The 22,078-nt window shown below is 39.9% G+C and overlaps 1 protein-coding gene across 3 annotated transcripts in view; it reads right to left on the reverse strand.

Annotated features, from left to right (window-relative positions):
- The window catches only part of rev1 (REV1 DNA directed polymerase), a 139,228-nt gene that overhangs the window by 17,121 nt on the left and 100,029 nt on the right, over positions 1-22,078 (reverse strand). For 2 of the 3 annotated variants that reach the window (XM_060826630.1, XM_060826629.1), the window contains exons 21-22: positions 21,792-21,948; positions 13,288-13,390 (exon numbers count right to left, since the gene is read on the reverse strand). In XM_060826630.1, coding sequence (XP_060682613.1) covers positions 13,288-13,390; positions 21,792-21,948 — 260 coding nt within the window. Of the gene's footprint in view, positions 1-13,287; positions 13,391-16,773; positions 17,427-21,791; positions 21,949-22,078 lie in introns of those variants that run through there. The other variant, XM_060826631.1, reaches the window with a different exon arrangement.

The raw sequence follows: 22,078 nt of genomic DNA on the forward strand, positions 1-22,078 counted from the left end.
GTGTCTCCTGTAAAACAGCTACATCAACCCTTTCTTTTTTAAGACTTGATAATATTTTTTTCCTTTTGATTGGCGAATGGCTCCCCTTGACATTCCAGGTGCACCACCTCAATGAATGGCTAGCTATGATCGTCCAGGCAGGCCTGAGACCCCCCAGGAGGAAGAACTCCACCCAAAAGACATTGAATAAAGACCATAAAAAATTCACATATAAAAGAGCTCTTTAAAAGTTAAATCAACACTATTAAGAACTACTCCTAAGTAAAATTAACACAAAACATATTTGAAAGAAGACTTTCCTCCTTGCTCCCAGGGGGCACTACTACCTTCCAATAACCCCACCATAACCTCTCCCAGCTAGGGCCCTGCCCCTGGCCCAGGCATTACAAAATGGAGTAAATAAATTCCAGTATCTTATTAAACAGGAGTTAAATGTGGGTGACCCATCCGCACCCCCCCCCCCACACCATCATCTAGATACGCTTAATAAAACAATACAAGATAGTAATATATCAAATTACGAAATAACAATCATAGCAAGTATTAGGCAACTAAGAAAAAAGAAAGAAAACCCCACTCAAAAACATCCCCAAAAATCAAATAAGCCACACAAGCTATAGATAGGAAACCAAAGAAAGAATAAAGAACAACCCCTGCCCCCCACCCCCAACAGGTAGTGTCACAGAGATGTACAGCACAGAAACAGACCCTTTGGCCCAATCCATCCATGCTGACCAGATATCTTAACCTAATCTAGTCCCATTTGCCAGCACTTGGCCTATATCCCTCCAAACCCTTTCTATTCATATGCACATCCAGATACCTTTTAAATGGCTGTAGTTACATCATCCTCCACCATCTTCTCTGGCAGATCATTCCATACACGCACAGTTGCCCCTTAGGTCCCTTTTCTATTTTTCCCTTCTCACCCTAAACCTACACCCTCTAGTTCTGGAATTCCCCACCCCAGGGAAAAGACCTTGTCTATTTATTCTATCCATGCCCCTCACGATTTTATAACCCTGAGGAAGGTCACCCCTCAGCCCTCGACGCCCCACATTCTAAATCTTCCACGTCCTTCCCCACAGTAAACACTGATGCAAATTACATGTTTAATACCTCCCCCATCTCCTGCGGCTCCACACATAGGCCGTCCTGCTAATCTTTGAGGGGCCTTATTCTCTCCCTAGTTACCCTTTTGTCCTTAATGTATTGATAAAATCCTTTTGGATTCTCCTTAACCCTATTTACCAAAGCTATCCCCTTTTTGCCCTGCTGATTTCTCTCAAGTAGATTCCTACTGCCTTTATACTCTAAGGATTCATTCAATTTCTCCTGTCTATACCTGATGTATGCTTTCTTCTTTTTCCTAATCAAAACCTCAATTTCTCTAGTCATCCAGCTTTCCCTACACCTAGCAGCCTTTCCTTTCACCCTAACAGGAATACACTGTCTCTGGACTCTATATCATTTCTGAAGGCTTCCCATTTTCCAGCCGTCCCTTTACCTGCGAACATCTGCCCCCAATCAGCTTTTGAAAGTTTGTGCTTAATACCTCAAAATTAGCCTTCCACCAATTTAGAACTTCAACTTTTAGATCCGGTCTATCCTTTTCCATCACTATTTTAAAACTAATAGAATTATGGTCACTGGCCCCAAAGTGCTCCCCCACTGTCACCTCAGTTACCTGACTGAACTGATTTCCCAAGAGTAGGTCAGATTTTGCACTTTCTCTAGTAGGTACATCCACATACTAAATCAGAAAATGTTCTTGTACACACAAATTCTTCTCCATCAAAACCCTTAACTGTATGGCAGTCCTGTACCATAACCATATTCTTACTTACAAATTTGTTTCTCAATTTCCTGCTAACTATTGGAGATCTATAATACAATCCCAATAAAGTGATCATCCCTTTCTTATTTCTCCACCCAAATAACTTCCCTGAGATGGACTCCCAGGAATATCCTCCCTAAATACAGCAGCAATGCTATCCCTTATCAAAAACACCACTCCCCATCCTCTCTTGCCTCCCTTTCTATCCTTCCTTTGGCATTTGTAATCTGGAACATTAAACTGCCAGACTTGTGCATCCCTGAGACACTTTTCTGCAATTGCTAAGATATCCCCTTCCCATGTTCCTAACCATGCCCCGAGTTCATTTGCCTTCCCTGTCAGGCATTTCGCATTGAAGTAAATGCAGTTTAATTTCAGTCCTACCTTGTTCTACGCTTTGTTCCTGTCTGTCCTGACTGTTTGACTCACTCCAGTTCTCAACTGTACCAGTCTCAGATTGAGCTCTTTCCTCACTATTTCCTTGGGTCCCACTGCACCCCCCAGTTTAAATCCTCCCGAGTAGCTCTAGCAAATCTCCCTGCCAGTACATTAGTCCCCTCCCAATTCAGGTGCCATCAGTTTTTCTTGTACAGGTCACTTCTATCCCAGAAGAGATTCCAATGAGCCAAAAACGTGAACCCTTCTCCCCTGCACCAGCTCCTCAGCCACACATTTATCTGCTCTATCCTCCTATTCCTACCTTCATTAGCTCGTAGCTAAGATATTACTAACCTGGAGGACGTCCTTTTTAAATTCCTGCCTAATCTTCTATATTCTCCCTTCAGAATTTCATCCTTTTCCCTTCCTAAGTCAGTTCCGATTGTCTCTTGAATGAAAGGACAATACAAACAAGGATTCAGAGGCTTCAAGAGAAAGGTAAACAGGGATCCAAAATAACAAAATGCTGGAAATGTAAGAGCAAAAGTGTCTTTAAAATAGAGTTAAATTTAGAACATCTGATAGTGATTTGTAAGGGTTACCTACAATGATAAAGACAGCTTAGATACTTTGGTCTGATCGTCACAAATCCTATAGTAAGGAGGTTTATAAACAAAAACCAAATAGCAGGCACTCCTGAATCAAAAATGCACTGCCAGATGTGAAAGACCGAGTTACGAAATATTTCATTCCAATTGTCTCTGATACAGTTATCATGAAGATTAAAGTACCAACAGGATTGAGAAAAGCAAAGACATCTTGAAGAATGATCCAGATGGTCAACTTGAAACATAAACAAGATTAGGCTGTTTCACTGAATATGGTTTGTTACAGACTGCCCTACAAGATGTCATATAGATCTCATGATAGCCCAAAGCCAAGATCGATATTATTAGTCCTTCAAAAGGATGATCACAGCAAACAAACATGAACAAATCTTCATTTGAAATTGGCGCAAGTTGAAAATTTAAACAGAAGGAAGAAGTAACTCCAAGATCTGAAATATAGACTTTAGTGTAAAGCAGCAAATTACTTTTGATGGTAACAGGATGGATTGGGATCTTTAAGAGATGGCCTAGATGTTGAAATTTGAATAAAGCAGGAATAAATACAGTATCATATTTTTGGCCCACTTGAAATCAGAGGCTGTTACAACACCAGACAGATGCCATTTTAAATTTTTCAGTTCCAGTGATACCAAAGAAATTTTAGAAATGAGTAGGATAAGACAACAGTAAAGGACAAGAGTCTACTTAGCAGTCCAAAACTCTTACAACATACAGTAGGGAACAATAACATTTGCTGTTAGATCAGTAATGTTACGATATAGCTGGCTAGCAGGTTATTTTTGCGTCTTGGATCTGGGCTTGAAATCAATCTCAATGATCAGTCAAAAGCTTCTGACTTTTGGTTGTGGGAAATACAAAATAAAATTTGTCAATTTTGACAACTTTTCACTGAACTTCAGAGTTGTTATGGTGCAGGAAGAGACCATTCAGCCCATCAGCTTTATTACTTAGTGGCAGTCTCCTGGCTTTTCCTTGTATCCTTGCACACCACTTCTGTTCTGATTGTTATCTAATGCACTCTTAAATCTGCCTCCGCTAACTTCCAGGCAGTGCACTCCATACCCTAACTACTTGCTGGGTGAAAAAATATTTTTTCTTGTGTCACCTTTCCTTCATTTGCATATCACTTTAAACTTATATCTTCTTGTTTTTTTTTCTTTTGTGAGTGGCATCAGCTTCTCTAATCTAATCTGTCTAACCAGTTCATGATTTTGAAAACCTCTTTCAAATTTCATCTCAGTCATCTCTCTATTGAGACCAACTTCTTCAATTTATTGTCATGACAGAATTTTTTAATTCCTGGAACTATTATAGAGTAATAGAGATGTACAGCATGGAAACAGACCCTTTGGTCCAACCCATCCATGCCGACCAGATAGCCCAACCTAATCTAGTCCCACCTGCCAGCATCCTGCCCATATCTCTCCAAACCCTTCCTCTATTCATATAGCCATTCAAATGTCGCTTAAATGCTGTAATTTTATCAGCCTCCACCACTTCTTCTGGCAGCTCATTCCATATCCCTACCACCCTGTGCGTGAAAAAGTTGCCCCTTCGGTCTCTTTTATATCTTTCCACTCTTACTCTAAACCTATGCCCTCTTGTTCTGCACTCCCCGACCCCAAGGAAAAGACTTTCACTATTTACCCTATGCATGCCAAACCTCTAAAAGTTTACCCCTCAGCCTCTGACGCTCCAGGGAAAACAGCCCCCAGCCTGTTTAGCTTCTCCCTGGCAGCATCCTTGTAAATCTTTTTTGAACCCTTTCAAGTTACACAGCATGTTTCCGATAGGAAGGAGACTAGAATTGCACGCAATATTCCAACAGTGGCCTAACCAATGTCCTGTACAGCTGCAACATGACCTCCCAACTCCTGGACTCAATATCCTGACCAAGAAAAGAAAGCATACCAAACACCTTCTTCACTATCCTATCTACCTGCAACTCCACTTTCAAGGAGCTATGAACCTGCACTGCAAGGTCTCTTTTTGTTCAGCAACACTCCCTAGGACCTTACCATTGAGTGTATAAGTCTGCTAAGATTTGCTTTCCCAAAATGCAGCACCTCCCATTTATCTGAATTAAACTCCATCTGCCACTTCTCAGCCCACTGGCCCATCTGGTCCAGATCCTGTTGTAATCTGAAGTAACCCTCTTCACTATCCACAACATCACCAATTTTGGTGTCATCTGCAAAATTACTAACTGTATCTCTTATGCTCGCATCCAAATCGTTTATGTAAATGACAAAAAGTAGAGGACCCAGCACCAATCCTTGTGGCACTCCACTGGTCACAAGCCTCCAGTCTGAAAAACAACCCTCCACCGCACCTCTGTCTTCTACCTTTGAGCCAGTTCTGTATCCAAATGGCTAGTTCTCCCTGTATTCCATGAGATCCAAACTTGCTCATCAGTCTCTCAAGGGGAACCTTGTAAATCACTTCTGTACTCTCTCCAAGGCATGCACATCTTTCCTATAACGTGGCAGCTAGAACTGGACACTACATTCCAGCTGAGGTCTAATAATTGTCTCATACAACTTCAACATTAGAATCATAGAGTCGTATAGCATGGAAACAGACCCTTTGGTCTTATTTATCCATGGTCACCGGATATTCCACTGACCGAGTCCCATTTGCCAGAATTTGGCGCATATCCCTTTAAGTCCTTCCTATTCAAATATTCACCCAGATGTCTTTTAAATATTAATTGTGCCAGCTGCCACAACTCCCCCTGGCTGCTCTTTAAACCTTTCTCCTTAAACCTATGCCCTCTAGTTTTGGGCACACCCACCGGAGGAAAAAAGACCTTGACTATTCACCCTATTCATGCTCCAGAGAAAAAGGTTCCAGCCTTTTCAACTTCTCCCTATAGCTCACACCCTCAGTCCCAGAAACATCCTTGTGCATTTCAAGTTTAACATCCTTCCTATAGAAGGCTACATACAGAAGGCGACCAGAATCGTACACAGTAATCTAAAAGTGGCCTTACCAATGTCTGCACATGATATCCCAACTCCTTTAAATATTCTGACCAATGAAGGCAAGCATGCCAAATGCCTTCTTCACCACCCTGTCTACTTGACACTCCACTTTCAAGGAACTATGCACTAGCACCTCTAGATCTCCTTGTTCAGCAACACTCGCCAGGACTGTACCATAAACTGTCTCAGTCCTGCCCTGTTTGTCTTACCAAAATGCAACACATCACAGTTATCTAAATTAAATTCCATCTGCCATTCCTTGGCCTATTGATCAAGGGCCTGGTGTACACTGATATAAACTTAATCACTGTCCACTACATCACCTATTTTGGTGTCATCTCCAACTTACTAACCACACATCCCACATTCACATTAAAATAATTTACATAAATGATGAAAATCTGCGGAACCAGCTACTGATCCTTTTGGCACATCACTTCTCACAGGATTCCAGTCTGAAAACAACCCTCCACCACTACCCTCTGTCTTCTACCTTCAAGTCAATTTTATATCCATTTGGCTAGCTCCCCTGGATCCCACCTAACCTTACTAAACAAATTTCCACATGGAACCATGTTGAATGCTTTGCTGAAGTCCATATAGACGTTTACCACTCTGCCTTCATTAATCTTCACCTCTTCAAAATAGTCAATTAAGTTAGTGAGACATGATTTCTCACATACAAAGCCATGCTGACTATCTCTAATCAATCCTTGCCTTTCCTAATGCACGTCAATACTGTCCCTCAGGATACCCATCAGTGATGTAAGGCTTACCTGGCTACAGTTCCCCAAATTTTCCTTAGACCCTATTTCCTTACACTTGTACTCAATGCCCCTATTAATAAAGCCAAGAACATTGCGCTCTCCATCTGTTCTGCCACCTTCCATGATCTGTGCACATAAACGTCCAAGTCCCACTGTTCCTGTACTCCCTCTAGGATTTACCTATTTACATCATTTTTCAATATCCTTTTGAGAAAAGTGCATCACCTCACACATTATTGCACTGAACATCATCTACCACCTACCTACCCACTCCACCAACTTATCAATGCTTTCCTGGAGATCCATACTGTTGTTACAGTTTACAATTCGTCTATTTAAGGTCAGCTGCAAATTTTGAAGTTATCCCTGACACACCAAGATCCAGAACAATAATAAGAAAAACAAGGTCCTAATTCTGACAACTGGGCAACTCTATTTGAAATTTTCCTCCTGGCTAAAAATATCCTCTGACCATTACTCTCTGTTTCCTATCACTCAACCATTTCTGTATCCACACTGCTCCTGCCCCTTTTATATCATGACCTATAATTTTTCTCATTATGTTTATTGTATATCTCATTAACATTTCTGTTGCCTCATTGTGAACGAGACCAAACACCCTCAAAATATATTAAGAAGCTAGTCTAGATGCAAACCTTTTCTCATTTTAAAGGTAAGGTGTTGCATTCTAGATGCAATTCAAATTACTCAACCTTAAGCAAAATAGGCTTTATTTTTACATCACAATTAAAATAGACAAAATAAAAAGAAAAGGATTAGCTTAACTGTAAGTTTATTGAAATGCTTAACAAAATACATATTATTAACTACTAATCAACTGTTCCAATATAATAACATCCCATAAACACAGCTTTGACAGAGGCAAATTCAGTAAAATTTATTGTCTCAAATGCAATTCTAACAGCAGGAAGAGAACCTCAGCTTTTAGCTATAACAGAGAGAGCAATAAGAACTCCACATCCGGTTTCAAGAGTCTAGGAACTGCAGAAAGCTAAAACTAAAGATCATGTTTCTGCGGGTGCTTAGCCTCACCCATTCAGGCTGCTTCTATTATTCCAACTTAAAAAATACAAAGAACTCACAAGCTGCTTAATTTATTGTCATGGAGCAGACCAGTCAGCATTTCTGTCTCAATTTTTTTTACATAATAAAAACCAGGGCAAATTACACCACTTAAAGCCAAATTATCATCACATCTTCCCTCTTAAAAAATGAACGGCTTCATTTTTATAAACCTTTAGCCTCACGCTATTAGTACATTACAATACACATACATTATATTGTCTTTAAACATGCATTCACTACAGTCCATTTCAGTCAGTTTCTCTCAGTCTCTCACCAAACATCTCCATCTCCCTTCATCACAGTCATGACAATGCGTTGGAAATTACATTCACTTCTCCTGACACATTATAATTTTCAAACTGAATGGCTGCAATAATAAGCTCCATCTAAATAGTCTGGAATTTCATCCTTAAATTTTGCCAAATCGTTAATGGGTCATCATCAGTATATACAATTGTCTCAGACACATTACTAGCAATATAAATGTTGAAATGCCAACACTAAACTCGAGGTCTCCTTCTCTCAATTGCGGAATTTTTCTGTTGATGGTTATTAAATTTTCTGGAAAAATATCCAATAGGTCTTTCTATCTTCTCATCATCTTGCAAGAATACACTAATTCATAATTAGATTAGATTAGATTACTTACAGTGTAGAAACAGACCCTTCGGCCCAACAAGTCCACACCGACCCGCAACCCACCCAGACTCATTCCCCTACAATTACCCCTTCACCTAACACAATGGGTAATTTAGCGTGGCCAATCCACCTAACCTGCACATTTTTGGATTGTGGGAGGAAACCGGAGCACCCAGAGGAAACCCACACAGTCACAGGGAGAATGTGCAAACTCCACACAGAGAGTCGCCTGAGGCGGGAATTGAACCCGGGTCTCTGGCACTGTGAGGCAGCAGTGCTAACCACTGTTTGATCTATTTTCAATGTCCTTACTCACCTACTAAAGCTACTTTGTTTGATCATTTCAAACTTTAAATATGTTTGACTAGGTTTTCTCCTTAGATTCATAAAACATTGTAGGCTTCTGGTACTAGTTCATATGCTCAAGATTTTTTTTTAACCTCATCATCGTCCCCAGATATCTCCTCTCATAGTAATGCAAATATCTCACTAGTTTACTTACCAACTTTGTTTGAATCAACAATACCCACATGGTGACCAGCCATTTCACTCGTTTAATCACTTTTTCAAGTGAAATGAAAAAGGCTTCAACATCGTTCTTGTTGAACTTAGGCAATACTTGGACAGGCTTAAACAACACCCATCAGGCCTCTAGTCACAATGGGATTGTGTTCTATCACTGTCCTCATCACTACTCCGACCTTTCACCTCTACCGCTACCATTTTAAGTCGACTTTGAGTTTCCAGTTCCAACCTTCCAGTTCCAAGTTCAAAAAGACTCTTTCTCCCTTTCTTCTACTAGGCCTTTCCTTCTCTTTTCTTTTTGTTCTGCCAGAACTATTCTTTCTTTTTACTTTTTCCTCTGCTAGAACTATTCTCTCTTTATTTTTCTTCTGCTTTCAATCGCAATTCAAACGGTTTCATTTCCTTTTCACGTTCAAGCTGCTTCATTTGCAACTGAATTTTAACTAATTCCAATGATTCCGATGGCATTTCTCGCAATTATAAATATTGAGTTGTTGCTGCAATTACCCTCCCTTTTTGCACGGACAAAGGCAACCCAAACCCAGCCTTCCTGCCGATTCAAAAAACGTTGCCTTGCTCACTTTCTGCAAAGCTCCCAACGTGACTCCTTCCTCCTCCAGGAAACTCTTAGTGACAGAAAGAGCCATTATTACACAATGCACATCCAATTTAAACCAACCAAATGCAACACCTGAAATAAAAAAAACATTCACACTCACTGCCTACGAGTCCAATAATCCTAACCGTAACCTGGCATTAGAGATTTTGATTCCAATAAGAACCCCTAATTTGTTACGGACCAGACTAAACCCTCTAAAAAATGTATTAAGGTAATAGTTTAGACCCTAGCTTTTTGTCATTTGAAATGTAAGTTAAGTGTAAGTTGTTGCATTCCAGATGCAATTTGATTGGTCAAGCTACTCAAATTTAAGAAAAAGAAATTTCATTTTTATATCACATTTAAAATAGACAAAATAAAAAAATTGGCTTAACTGTGATGCTATCAAAATGCTTAACAAAATGATACATATATTAACCCCTATTAATTAACTGTTCCAATACAGTGCGATCCCATAAACACAATGTTGGCAAAGGCAAATTCAGTAAAATAGATTGTCTCACATGTAATTCTAGCAGCAGTAAAAGAACCCCAGCTTTTAGCTGTAATAGAGAGAGAGGAATAAGAGCGTCCACATCCAACTTTAAGTTCCCAGCAATTGCTGAAAGCTAAAACTAAGCATCCTGGTTCTGTGGGAGCTTGACCCCACCATTCAGGCTACTTCTATTGTTCCAACTTTAAAGAAAAACCCCAATGACTCAAGTTATTTAGTGGCTTTGAGCAGACCGCTCATCACCTTTAACATAACCTTTCTTCATTTAAAAAAAAGACAAAATACGCCTCTTAAAAATATAGTGTCATCATGTGCCTCTTCACAAAAACTCCTGCAAGTTGTTGGAAGTCCATTCTGACTTTTCCTGATCAACTGATGACTGCCAGCTCTCTCCTGAATATGTTTTTAATGGAAGCTTCCAATCACTAAAGTTGAACTAACTGGTCTATAATTTCTGGGATCATCCTTACAAGCTTTCTTGATCAAGGCCACAATGTCTGCAGTTCTCTAGTCTTCTGGCACCTCCCAAGAGTCCAGGGTAGCATGACTTGCAATTTCTACCCTCACGTCCTTCATAATTCTTGGATACACCTCACTTAGTCCTAGTACATTGATGATGTTAAGTGCCAATCTATCCAAGATTTCTTTCTTTTTAATTGTGAACCTTTATAGTAATAAGAATTTTCTTCTGTCACCATGACAGGAGCAGCATCCTGCTCTTTTGTATAGTGGGATCAAACTATTAATTTAATGGTTCTGAAGAGTCACCTGACTCAAAATGTTGACTCCTTCCTTCTCACAGTTGACGCCAGACCTGCTGAGTTTCTCCAGCAGTTTCTGTTTTGTTCATTTAACACCTGAGCCATGCCCACTGCTTCCAAGTGAAAATTCTCTTTTTGGTCTCTAATTGGCCTTTTTCCTCCTTTAATCAGTTTCATACTGTTTATATGCCTATTGAAAACATTAGGATTCACCTTTATGCTAGTTGTAAGTTTTTTTTTAATAAAGATTAGCTTCGTTTTTCTTATTTGCTTTTCACCTTTCCCCAAAACCTCATTGATTTTGATTCTCAATGACATCAGTCATAAGACTTTCTTTCTAATCATGGAATCATAGAATCTCTATACAGGGGAACCCCGATTATCCAAACATGATGGGCAGGCACTATTTCATTCGGATAAACAATTATTCAGTTAATTGATTAAATGCCTTTCCTCTGGGGCTTGGAACTTTTAAAGTCTGCTCCCCATTCAGGAGACTGCAGCAGCACATAACGAATGAGGCCCCGCATCCAACCCCCTCCCCAGCCCCCAACCCTGTGTAACACCTCCCCTTGCTCCCAAAACTGCCCCCTACACTGTGCAACACCTTCCCCCGGCCAACACTGCACCCCCACCCGCTTCCTCCTCACCCCCTCTCCAGGGCGGCTGGACCAGACACCAACAAGAATGCTGCAGCTGCCTTTGTGCTGTAAGTCTCCAAATAGCACACATAGCCACAGCCACACACACAACTTTTTACTGCAACTTTTTGACAGGTTCCACCTTTGCCTGTACAGGACAATGTAGGAGAGATTATCTGGGGAAGTGGGGTGGTTTAGGGTAGAACTCCAGGGAAAGTGTGGGGACAGAGAGAGGGCAGGCAGTCAGTCTTTTGGAGACGGTGCCTGTTTAATCATCATTAACAAAAGACACGATTACTGTTGGAAACACATCTTTGATATAATGTTTCCACTGGGACCTTGAGATCTCCTTCGGATAATCCGATTTTCAGATAATTGAGGTTCCCCTGTAGTGTGGAAATAGGCTTTCAGTCCATAGAGTCTATACTGACCTTCTGAACAGCATCTCATCCAGAACCTGCCCCATACTCTATCTCCATAAGCCCGCATTTTCCATGGCTAATTCACCAAGCCTGTACATCCCTGGACAGAATGGGCAACTTAACATGGCCAATCCACCTAATCTGCACATCTTTGGACTGAATTTGAATTACCAAATTAATGGTAATTTCTACCTCTTTGTCATGCAGGGATTTTGGATTTGTTGATCTTATTTTTTCCATTAGAGGGTGTGTACCTTGACTGTACCCAAACCACCGACTGTTTGAAAGTGGAACACTGTTCAATTACTGTTTTTCCCACCAACCTCTTATTTCCATCATTCCTGCTCAGCTCGGTTTTTGCCCCATAAAACTCAGCTCTCCACCAACTGATTTTTCTTACTTAGAATGGTGGTAAGTCATTCTCCAACACTGCCCTGAAACTCATGATATAATGTGTGCTGTCTCCTAAATATTTCCTTAACAGGAGTAATTCATTTTTATGGAGTAATTCTATTGTCAAGGAAAGGTCAAGGAAAATATTATATTACTAAACTGTAATGGCTTCCCAAGATTCATCCTCAATCACCTTAGAGTCATAGAGATGTACAGCATGGAAAGAGACCCTTTGGTCCAACCCGTCCATGCCGACCAGATATCCCAAACCAATCTAGTCCCACTTGCCAGCACCCGGCCCATATCCCTCCAAACCCTTCCTATTCATATGCCCATCCAAATGCCTCTTAAATGTTGCAATTGTACCAGACTCCACCACATCCTCAGCTCATTCCATACACGTGCGTGAAAAAGTTGCCCCTTAGGTCCCTTTTATATCTTTCCCCTCTCATCCTCTAGTTCTGGATTCCCCGACCCCAGGGAAAAGACTTTGTCTATTTATCCTATCCATGCCCCTCATAATTTTGTAAACTCTATAAGGTCAGCCCTCAGCCTCCGACTTCTTGGAGAAGACTATCAAAAACATGACTTTGCATCTAACTTTACCATATAATTGACCTGAGTGCTTGAATGAAACAATGAATTCTGAAATAGAAATGTTTTCCATTCCGATAGCTTTCAGTAAAGCAAGCACAAGACCACAGAAGAAAACTGAAAGTCTTAAAAAACTGCATCATTCAAGTTTTCTCAACAAAACAATCTGAGCTTATTCCTGAGATGTGCATAGGATATATACAGAAGTGAATGAAGTAATGTATTATTGAAAAAATCAATTAAACATAAAAACATATTTAACTGCAGGGCCAGGATAAATTCAAATCTGGTAATACAAGGAACAATAAAATCTAAACTTATATTCCTCCATATTCGTCAACCAAGATTAATGCTATTGTCCTACAATGTACAAAAATTAAGAATATTATGAATTGTACACTATGAAGTGTTTTACAAAGACAGAAAAATTATTCTTAAATGGAGTCCAACAAAAAAAAAGAAAAAGTATTAAACTAGAAATCGTAAAACATAACACATCTTGAGAGATAAATGTGTTACCTTTTCATGTACTTAATAACCAGATCCAACTTTTCCAGATCTTTTTCTTCAATGAGGTCAGTGCAATACTTTACAACCTGCAAAATGTCCTCTTCCACTGGCTCTGAACAAACACAAATGATGCTGCATTAGAAATGAAAATGCTAAGAAGTTCATGAACGTTCAATTGCAGTTTTTTTTGTAAAAGATTTTATATACTCCATCTCATTATATCCTTGAAAATACTGCGTACCACATGCAATCGCAAACTAAATATCTAAAGTCATTAAAGCTGCTATTTTTAAAAACAAATTAAAACAAAATGAGTAACAAGTAACGTCTTTGGTCAAGTGACCCTTCTTCAGAATCATACCCAAACCATTAACTCCGATTTCTCTTTCCAAATACTGTCAGATCTGCTGAACATTTCCAGCAATTTCTGTTTTTGATTCTGATCTACATCATCTACAGTTCTTTCAGCTTTTAAACAAAATGAGCAGCTTGCAAATCTGTATCAAATGATTAGCCTAACAACCCAGTAATTCAAATCCATCTGAGCATTGTACGATATGGTGGTTCAGCTGGGTAACTCCAAACATTCCAATTCAATGCTAACTCATGGTCAGCTACACTAAGACAATTGTATGAGCAAGGCATAACTAATCACTCATACACAGACCCTTGTGGCTGGTTTCTGTTTTCCTTTTCATTTAATAATGCTACAGAAAGGTAGAATAAAACTTCTGTAAGAACAGGTGTACCTGAAAACGCATGATGCAATGAATCTCGAGTAGTTTTGTATTTCCCAATGTCACACCGAATTCCAAGACTTAGGAAGATATCAAAAAAGTAAGATTGATGAAAATCAATTTGATACAAGGGATAGGAAGGGAGAGTGGACAACTAATGAATTGTTTAAAATTCTTTCATGAAAGAAGACTTCAGTCTCTCCCTGGTCATTGTCAACAATTATAATTTCAAGGGAAGTACAGATGATTTTGCTTCACAAAAATTTAAATTATGAAGAGTCATCAAAATTTATTTCACTTTCACTATGACCCTAATTTTTTTTTAATACGAAAATAAGAATGAGTTTACTTTAACTATCTCAACTTATATACTTCAAACAGATCCTCTCTTAGATCATTTCAAATAAAATTCTTTGACTTTTTTTATAAAATAAAAATAAAGATCTGTTGCTCACCACTCACTTAGAAAATGAGACCAATCACAGGCAATGATGGGACCGGATTGTTCTGAAATGAGTTATGATTTCTAGAAGGGCCATTAATTAACCCGCAAAAATAAATTTGAACTTTCAGTAATGTGAAAAATATTGTCACAAGGTGTCAGATTTTAAACAAAAATGTTTACTGGACAAGAATTTTAAAAAGTATTGCTATATCTAGTAAAGGCTTATTCCTTGAACCTGATAATCTCAACACGTCACCCTGTTTTACTGTTACTCTGATTCAAGAGTTCCCAGATACTTTCCAGAATTTTGAAGGTTCCTTCATTCCTCCTGGAACCAAACCAAGATGAGCCATAACTCAGATACTTGCTCCTAGAGGTATGAGATATTTTGGGACCCTTCCATGATAATTTGGTCAGGCAACCCTGTAATTGTCCTTAAGCACCTCATGACTGGAGACACCCCAGTTCAAGTGTGGGCTTAATTGCTTTGTCGCTTAGTGGTCTGCCAGCTTTCGCGCTCTAGCCCTTTCCAAGTTGTGCCAACTTCAGAGAACTGTATATTTTCTGTGGCAAGGCACAGATAATCCCAAAACTAAAGGGTACTTCACTGACAACCCATCTCCATACCTGGGGATGAGCCAGATAGAGATTTCAACTATTTCTCAAACATGTTCTTTGATCTGAAAAGACTAAGATCTTTGCTTGTTGACTAGTTTTCTAGCCTTGCTTTGATTTGGGGTACCTGGTAAAACAATTTCTCTCTTTCTAATAAGGTGAACCACAATCTTAACAGATTAACTACTTCTATTCCTAAACTAAAAGACGACCTATTTCTATTCCAGCCCATTTCAGGAAAATAGACCACCCTCTGAATGGCAATTATGTCAGGTCTGTTTACCAATCTTTCACCAGAGGTTCCCACTATCTTCTTTTTAAATACTTCAGTCTCAGGCCAAAAGTTATAATCCTGCAATATATGAATTGTGAAATTGGGTGTTTTTAAAAAACATCTTAAACTCTAAAGATGGAGCTCATTAGATTTAATTTTGCATTATAACAAAGATGCATAGTTCACTACACCACGCTCCGATATGCAGGGTATTGGTTAAAAACAGGATTATCCATTGTGTTATCAGATATATATTTGCACCATTTAGAGTTTTGTATCATCAGTCTTATTACTATGCTCCAGTTCAAAAAATGCAAGTGCTGCAGAAACTATATACGAGTTCTCCAGTTGCAGCAGTGTAAATCTTTTCTGCGACAATCTTTAGAGAATTCATTTCTTTAGACAAGCAGACACAATAAGAGTGAGATGGCATACTGAAAATTAGCAGCCTTTGCTGTTAGAGCTAAATGGTTGAGGAATTAGGAAGTAATGCAGGATCACAACACATTGCAAACAGAAATGCAGCGTAAAACAGGAATTAGAGGATGGTAGAGAAAATCTGGGCAATTTTAAAAGTCACCAAATTTGTGGATTAAATGGCAAACGATAAATATGCATTCAGCTCTGATCTCTGCTGTCACTTATAGCAAAGGTTGACAGTAAAAATATGAACTCAGTGAAAATTATGTAAATTGGGATCATTTGAACTGAGGAGCTTCACGCTACCACAGCCTCACGTGTAATGAGTGCTACCAGCATTCTAATGCTACTCAATACAAAGGAATGGAGTTGTCAGTGATGATAAATCCTTGTTAGTGCAAGATATAGACAAGCTGTTATGGAGAACAGGAATGGTTGATATCTTATGACACTATGTTCTTTTCACAATTACACAGGGAGTTAATGAAAAATAGAAGGCACTTAGATGCTTGCAATTGATGATTGTATAAGTATTATGTTAATGGGCTTCTCTTCAAGATGGAAGAATTGAATAGTTCGGAACAAAAATGGATTTGCCGACTGTACTCCTCACAATGCTAGCCCATTTAAATTCACAATTAATCTAAGATTAGTATGAAATTAGCTACTTTACTGACAACTTAGCAGGATAGCTCCTCTGATCATGTCGCTGACCAACCACTGCCTTAATCTAAAATGTGAGTCGAAAATACTGAAGTGAGAAGGACAGACAGTAAACAGACTAAAAGTCACGTTGCACAAAGAAAATGTTAACCAAAAAATTTAGAAAACAAAACTCAGTGATGATGATGCAATCTGTGGCTTCTTAAGGAAGTTAAGGATAGTATTAGATTAAAAGTAGTAAATTGTAACATGGTAATGAACAGGTGCTGGCCTGAGAATTGGGAGGGTTTTAGAAACCAAGAGAAATTAACAAAAAGAGAAAAATAAAATGATTGATTGATTTATTGATGTTACATGAATAGTGTTTGTGTGCTACACAGGCAGACTGTACCATACAAACTACATCAGAGTAGCAGAACGGAGTGCAGAATACAGTGTTACAACTGCAGAGAAGGTCCAGAGAGACACATCAGAATTAACACTTGAGAGGTCAGCTCAAAAGTCTGATAACAGCAGGAAAAAGCTGTTCTCAAATTGGTTTGCACAACTATTCAAACTTCTATATCTTCTGCCCAATGGAAGAGGGTGGAGAGTAAAACCAGTGTGGGAGGGGGTCTTTGATTATGTTGGTTGCTTTCCTGAGGCAGAGGGAAGTATAGATGGCATCAATGGATGGAAGGCTGGGTTGCATGATGGTCTGGGCTGTGTTCATGACTCTGTAGGTTCTTGCGGTCTTAAGAGCAGTTGCCATACCATGCTTTCTATGGCGCATCTATAAAAATTGATAAGAGTCCTTGTGGACGTGCCAAATTTCCTTAGCCTTCTGAGGAAGTAGAGATATTGATGTGCTTTCTTGACTGTTACGCGAATGACCATCATTCCCAGGAACTTGTTGATCTCAACCATCTCCACCTCAACACCACTGATGCAGATAGAAGACTGCCCTCCATTCTGCTTCCTGAGTGGAATGACCGGCTCCTTCATTTTTCTGACACTGATGGAGAGATTAACATCTTTATACTGTGCTGTTACACACTTACTTGCTTTCCTGTACTATGCCTTGTTGTTTGAGATCCAACCTACAATGATGGTGTCATCAGCAACTTTGTAAATGGAGTTGGGGGGTGGAATTTGTCCACACAGTTGTGAGAGCATGAGGAATATTTTAGGGGGCTGAGTATGCAGGGCACTGTTGTTGAGGATTATTTTGGAGGAGATGTCATCGCCTCTTACAGATTGCGGTCTGTGGGTCAGCAAGTCAAGAATTCAGTTACAGAAGGGCCAGCCAAGGACTAGATCAGAGTCATAGAGATCTACAGCACGGGAACAGACCCTTTGGTCCAACTCATCCATGCCAACCAGATATCCCAACCCAATCTAGTCCCATCTGCCAGCACTAGATCCATACTCCTCCAAACCCTTATTATTCATATACCCGTCCAAATGCCTCTTAAATGTTGCAATTGTACTAGCCTCCACCACTTCCCTCTGGTAGTTCATTCCATACACATACCACCTTCTGCGTGAAAAGGCTGCCCGTTAGGTCTCTTTTATATCTTTCCCCTCTCACCTTAAACTATGCCCTCTAGTTTTGGACTCACCCATCTCAGGGAAAATACTTTGTCTATTTATCCTATCCATGCCCCTCATGATTTTAGAAACCTCTATAAGGTCACCCCCCAGCCTTTGACACTCCAGGCAAAACAGCTCTAGCCTATTTAACCTCTCCCTCTAGCTCAAATCCTCCAACCCTGGCAACATTCTTGTAAATATTTTCTTAACCCTTTCAAGTTTCACAACATCCTTCTGATAGGAAGGAGACCAGAATTGCACGCAATATTCCAAAAGTGGTCCATCAACATGACCTCCCAACTCCTGTACTCAATACTCTGACCAATAAATGAAAGCGTACCGAATGCTTTCTTCACTCTCCTATCTACCCTGTGACTCTGCTTTCAAGGAACAATGAATCTGCATTCCAAAGTCTCTTTGTTCAGCAAAACTCCCTAGGAACTTACCATTAAGTGGACAAGTCCTGCTCTGATTTGCTTTCCCAAAATGCAGCACCTCACATTTATTTAAATTAAATTCCACCTGCCACTTCTCAGCTCATTGGCCCATCTGATCAAGATCCTGTTGTAATGAAGTAACCTTCTTCGCTGTCCACTACACCTCCAATTTTGGTGTCATCTGCAAACTTACTAACTATACCTCTTATGCTCATATTCAAATCATTTATATAATGATGAAAAATAGTGGACCCAGCACTGATTCTTGTGGCACTCCATTGTCATCGGGCTCTAGTCTGAAAAACAAGCCTCCACAACTACCCTCTGTCTTTTACCTTTGAACCAATTTTGTATCTAAATCGCCAGTTCTCCCTGTATTCCATGAGATCTAACCTTGCTAACCAGTCTCCCATGAGGAACCTTGTCGAATGCCTTACTGAAGTCCATATAGAGCACATCTACCGCTCTGCCCTCATCAATCTTCTTTGTTACTTGATCGAAAAACTCAATCAAGTTCGTGAGACATGATTTCTCATGCACAAATCTATGTTGACAATCCCTAATCAGTCCTGGCTTTTCCAAATACAAGTAAATCTTGTCCCACAGGACTCCCTCCAACAATTTGCCCACCCACTGACATCAGGCTTACCGGTCTTTAGTTCCCTGGCTTGCCCCTACCATCTTCCTTAAACAGTGGCACCACATTAGCCAACCCCCAGTCTTCTGGCACCTCACCTGTGACAATCAATGATACAAATACCTCAGCAAGGTGCCCAACAATCACTTCTGTAGCTTCCCACAGAGTTCTAGGGTACACCTGTCACCATCTATTTTCCTACATTTTATATCTTCCATGTCCTTCTCCACAGTCAACACTGATGCAAAATTCTCATTTAGTATCTCCCCCATCTCCACACATAGGCCACCTTGCTGATCTTTTAGGGGCCCTATTCTCTCCCTCGCTACCTTTTGTCCTTAATGTATTGATAAAATTTCTTTAGATTCTCCTAAACCCTATCTGCCAAAGATATTTCATGTTCTCTTTTTGCCCTCCTGATTTCCCTCTTAAGTCATACTGTCTTGACACTCTAAGGATTCATTCAATCTCTCCTGTCTACACCTGACATATGTTTCCTTCTCTTAGTTAAACAAAACCTCAATTTCTTTAGTCAACCAGCTTTCCCTTCACCCTAACAGGAATATATTGTCTCTGGACTCTCGTGACCTCATTTTTGAAGGCGTCCCAATTTTCAGTCTTTCCTTTACCTGCAAACATCTGCCCCAGTCAGCTTTTGAAAGTTCTTGCCTAATACCGTCAAAATTAGCCTTCCTCCAGTTTAGAACTTCAACTTTTAGATCTGGTCTAACCTTTTCCATCAGTGTTTAAAAACTAATAAAGTTATGGTTACTGGCCCCAAAGTGCTCCACCACTGATACCTCAGTCACCTGACCTGCCTTATGTCTAAAGAAGAGGTTAAGTTTTGCATCTTTTCTCGTAGGTACATCCACATACTGAATCAGACAATTTTCTTGTTCACACTTAACAAATTTCTCTCCATCTAAACCCTTAACACTGTGGCGGTTCCAGTCTATCTTTGGAAAGTTAAACTTCCCTACCATGTTCACCCTATTATTCTTGCAGATAACTGAAATCTTCTTACAAATTTGTTTCTCAATTTCCTGCTGACTATTAGAGGGTCTACAGTACAATCTCAACAAGGTGATCATTCCTTTCTTATTTCACATGTACACCCAAATAACTTCCCTGGATGTACTTCTGGGAATATCCTCCCTAAGTACAGCAGTAACTTTATCCCTTATCAAAATGCCACACACCCCCTCCTCTCTTGCCTCCCTTTCTATCCTTCCTGCAGCATTTGTATCCTGGAACATTAAGTTGCCAGCCCTGTCCATCCGAGTCACACTTCTCTAATTGCAATGATATTCCAGTCCCATGTTCCTGACCACGTTCTGCGTTCATCTGCCTTCCCTGTTAAGCCTCTTGCATCAAAATAAATGTAGTTTAATTTATCAGTCCTATCTTGTTCTCTGCTTTGTCCCTGCCTGCCCTGACTGTTTGACTCACCTCTTGTCTCTTAGATTGACCTCTTTCCTCACTATCTGCCTGGGTCCCACTCACCAATCAGCTGCACCCCCTCCCCAATACCCCCACCTTACGAGTTTAAATCCTCCTGAGCAGCTCCAGCACATCTCTCTCTGCTAGTATATTAGTCCCCTTCCAATTTTGGAGCAATCCATCCTTCTTGTCCAGGCACTTCTACCCCAGAAAAAACTCCTATGATCCAAAAATGCGAATCCTTCTCCCACATACCAGCTCCTCAACCATGTATTCATCTGCTCTATCCTCCTACTCCTACCCTCACTAGCTTGTAGCACCTGGAGTGATCCAGATATTACTATCCTCTAGGACATCATTTTTAAATTCCTACCTAATCTTTTATATTCTCCCTTCAGAATCTCATCCTTTTCCCTTCCTATGTTGTTAGTTCCAATGTGTGCAATGACCTCCTACTGGACCCTCTCCCCCTTAAGCACATTCTGCACCCTCTCAGACATCCTTGATCCTGGCACCAGGGAAGCCACATACCATTCTGATTTTTCGCTGCTGGCCACAGAAACATCTGTCTGTGCCTCTGACTAGAGAGTCCCCTAACACAACAGATCGCTTGGAACCCGGCGTACCCCTTTTACATTAGAGCCTGTCGTGAAAACAGAAACTTGGCTGTTTGTGTTACGTTCCCTTGAGAATTCATCATCCCCTACATTTTCTCAAACAGCATACCTGTTTGAAATGGGGATGGTCACAGAAGAATCTTGCACTAACTACCTAGCTCTCTTACCTTCCCTGGAGTTAACCCATCCATCTGACTGTATCTGTGACTTTTCTCCCTTCCTATAACTGTCATCCATCACATCCCTTTGCTCTTGTAAATTCCTCATTGAAGTTGACCCAGCTTATGTCCACAAATTGACACCATTAGTAAGCTATGTCCACCAGACAACATCATCCAATTCCTTTGCTTAGGCTTTTATTATTTCCAGATTTCATTATTCTGCTCCTGATTGGGCTTCTATTTTCAAACCTCAAATTTAAACTGATTCAAATTTCTGCACACGTATCTGAACTTGCATCAAGTCCCACTCACCTATCACCTCTGCGCTCACTCACGTAACACTAGCTCCCAGTTGAGCAATGCCTCAATTACATTCGCTTTTAACTGGCAAGTTGTTGCTGTCTTTCAGTTAGCATTGTATTTCTATTTCAATTCTAAATGGCTATTTTGAAAGCTGTACCTTAACCTCAGCTATCATAAATAACTTAGACCTACCCCCAATAGTTGTAACCCATTCTTTCAGAAGTGATTTTACATCTTTCAATTCGTAGGCTCCAGCAAGGTTAGCTCTTAAATAAACTGAGTCGGTGCTAATTTCACACTGTGAGGACAGTTTATGTTGTTGGTCTGAAGTAGAAACACCAGGGTCAACCTGTAAAAAAAGTAAAAGGCAATGATTTAGAATAATGATCGTTACTAATATTGAAGTATTTGACATTCAATAACATTACCATAATGGAAAGTGATCTTCTTAACAGAATAAATGGTATTACAGTTACAAT

The sequence above is a fragment of the Hemiscyllium ocellatum genome, chromosome 6 (genome assembly GCF_020745735.1).
Source record: "Hemiscyllium ocellatum isolate sHemOce1 chromosome 6, sHemOce1.pat.X.cur, whole genome shotgun sequence".
Classification (NCBI taxonomy): domain Eukaryota; kingdom Metazoa; phylum Chordata; class Chondrichthyes; order Orectolobiformes; family Hemiscylliidae; genus Hemiscyllium; species Hemiscyllium ocellatum.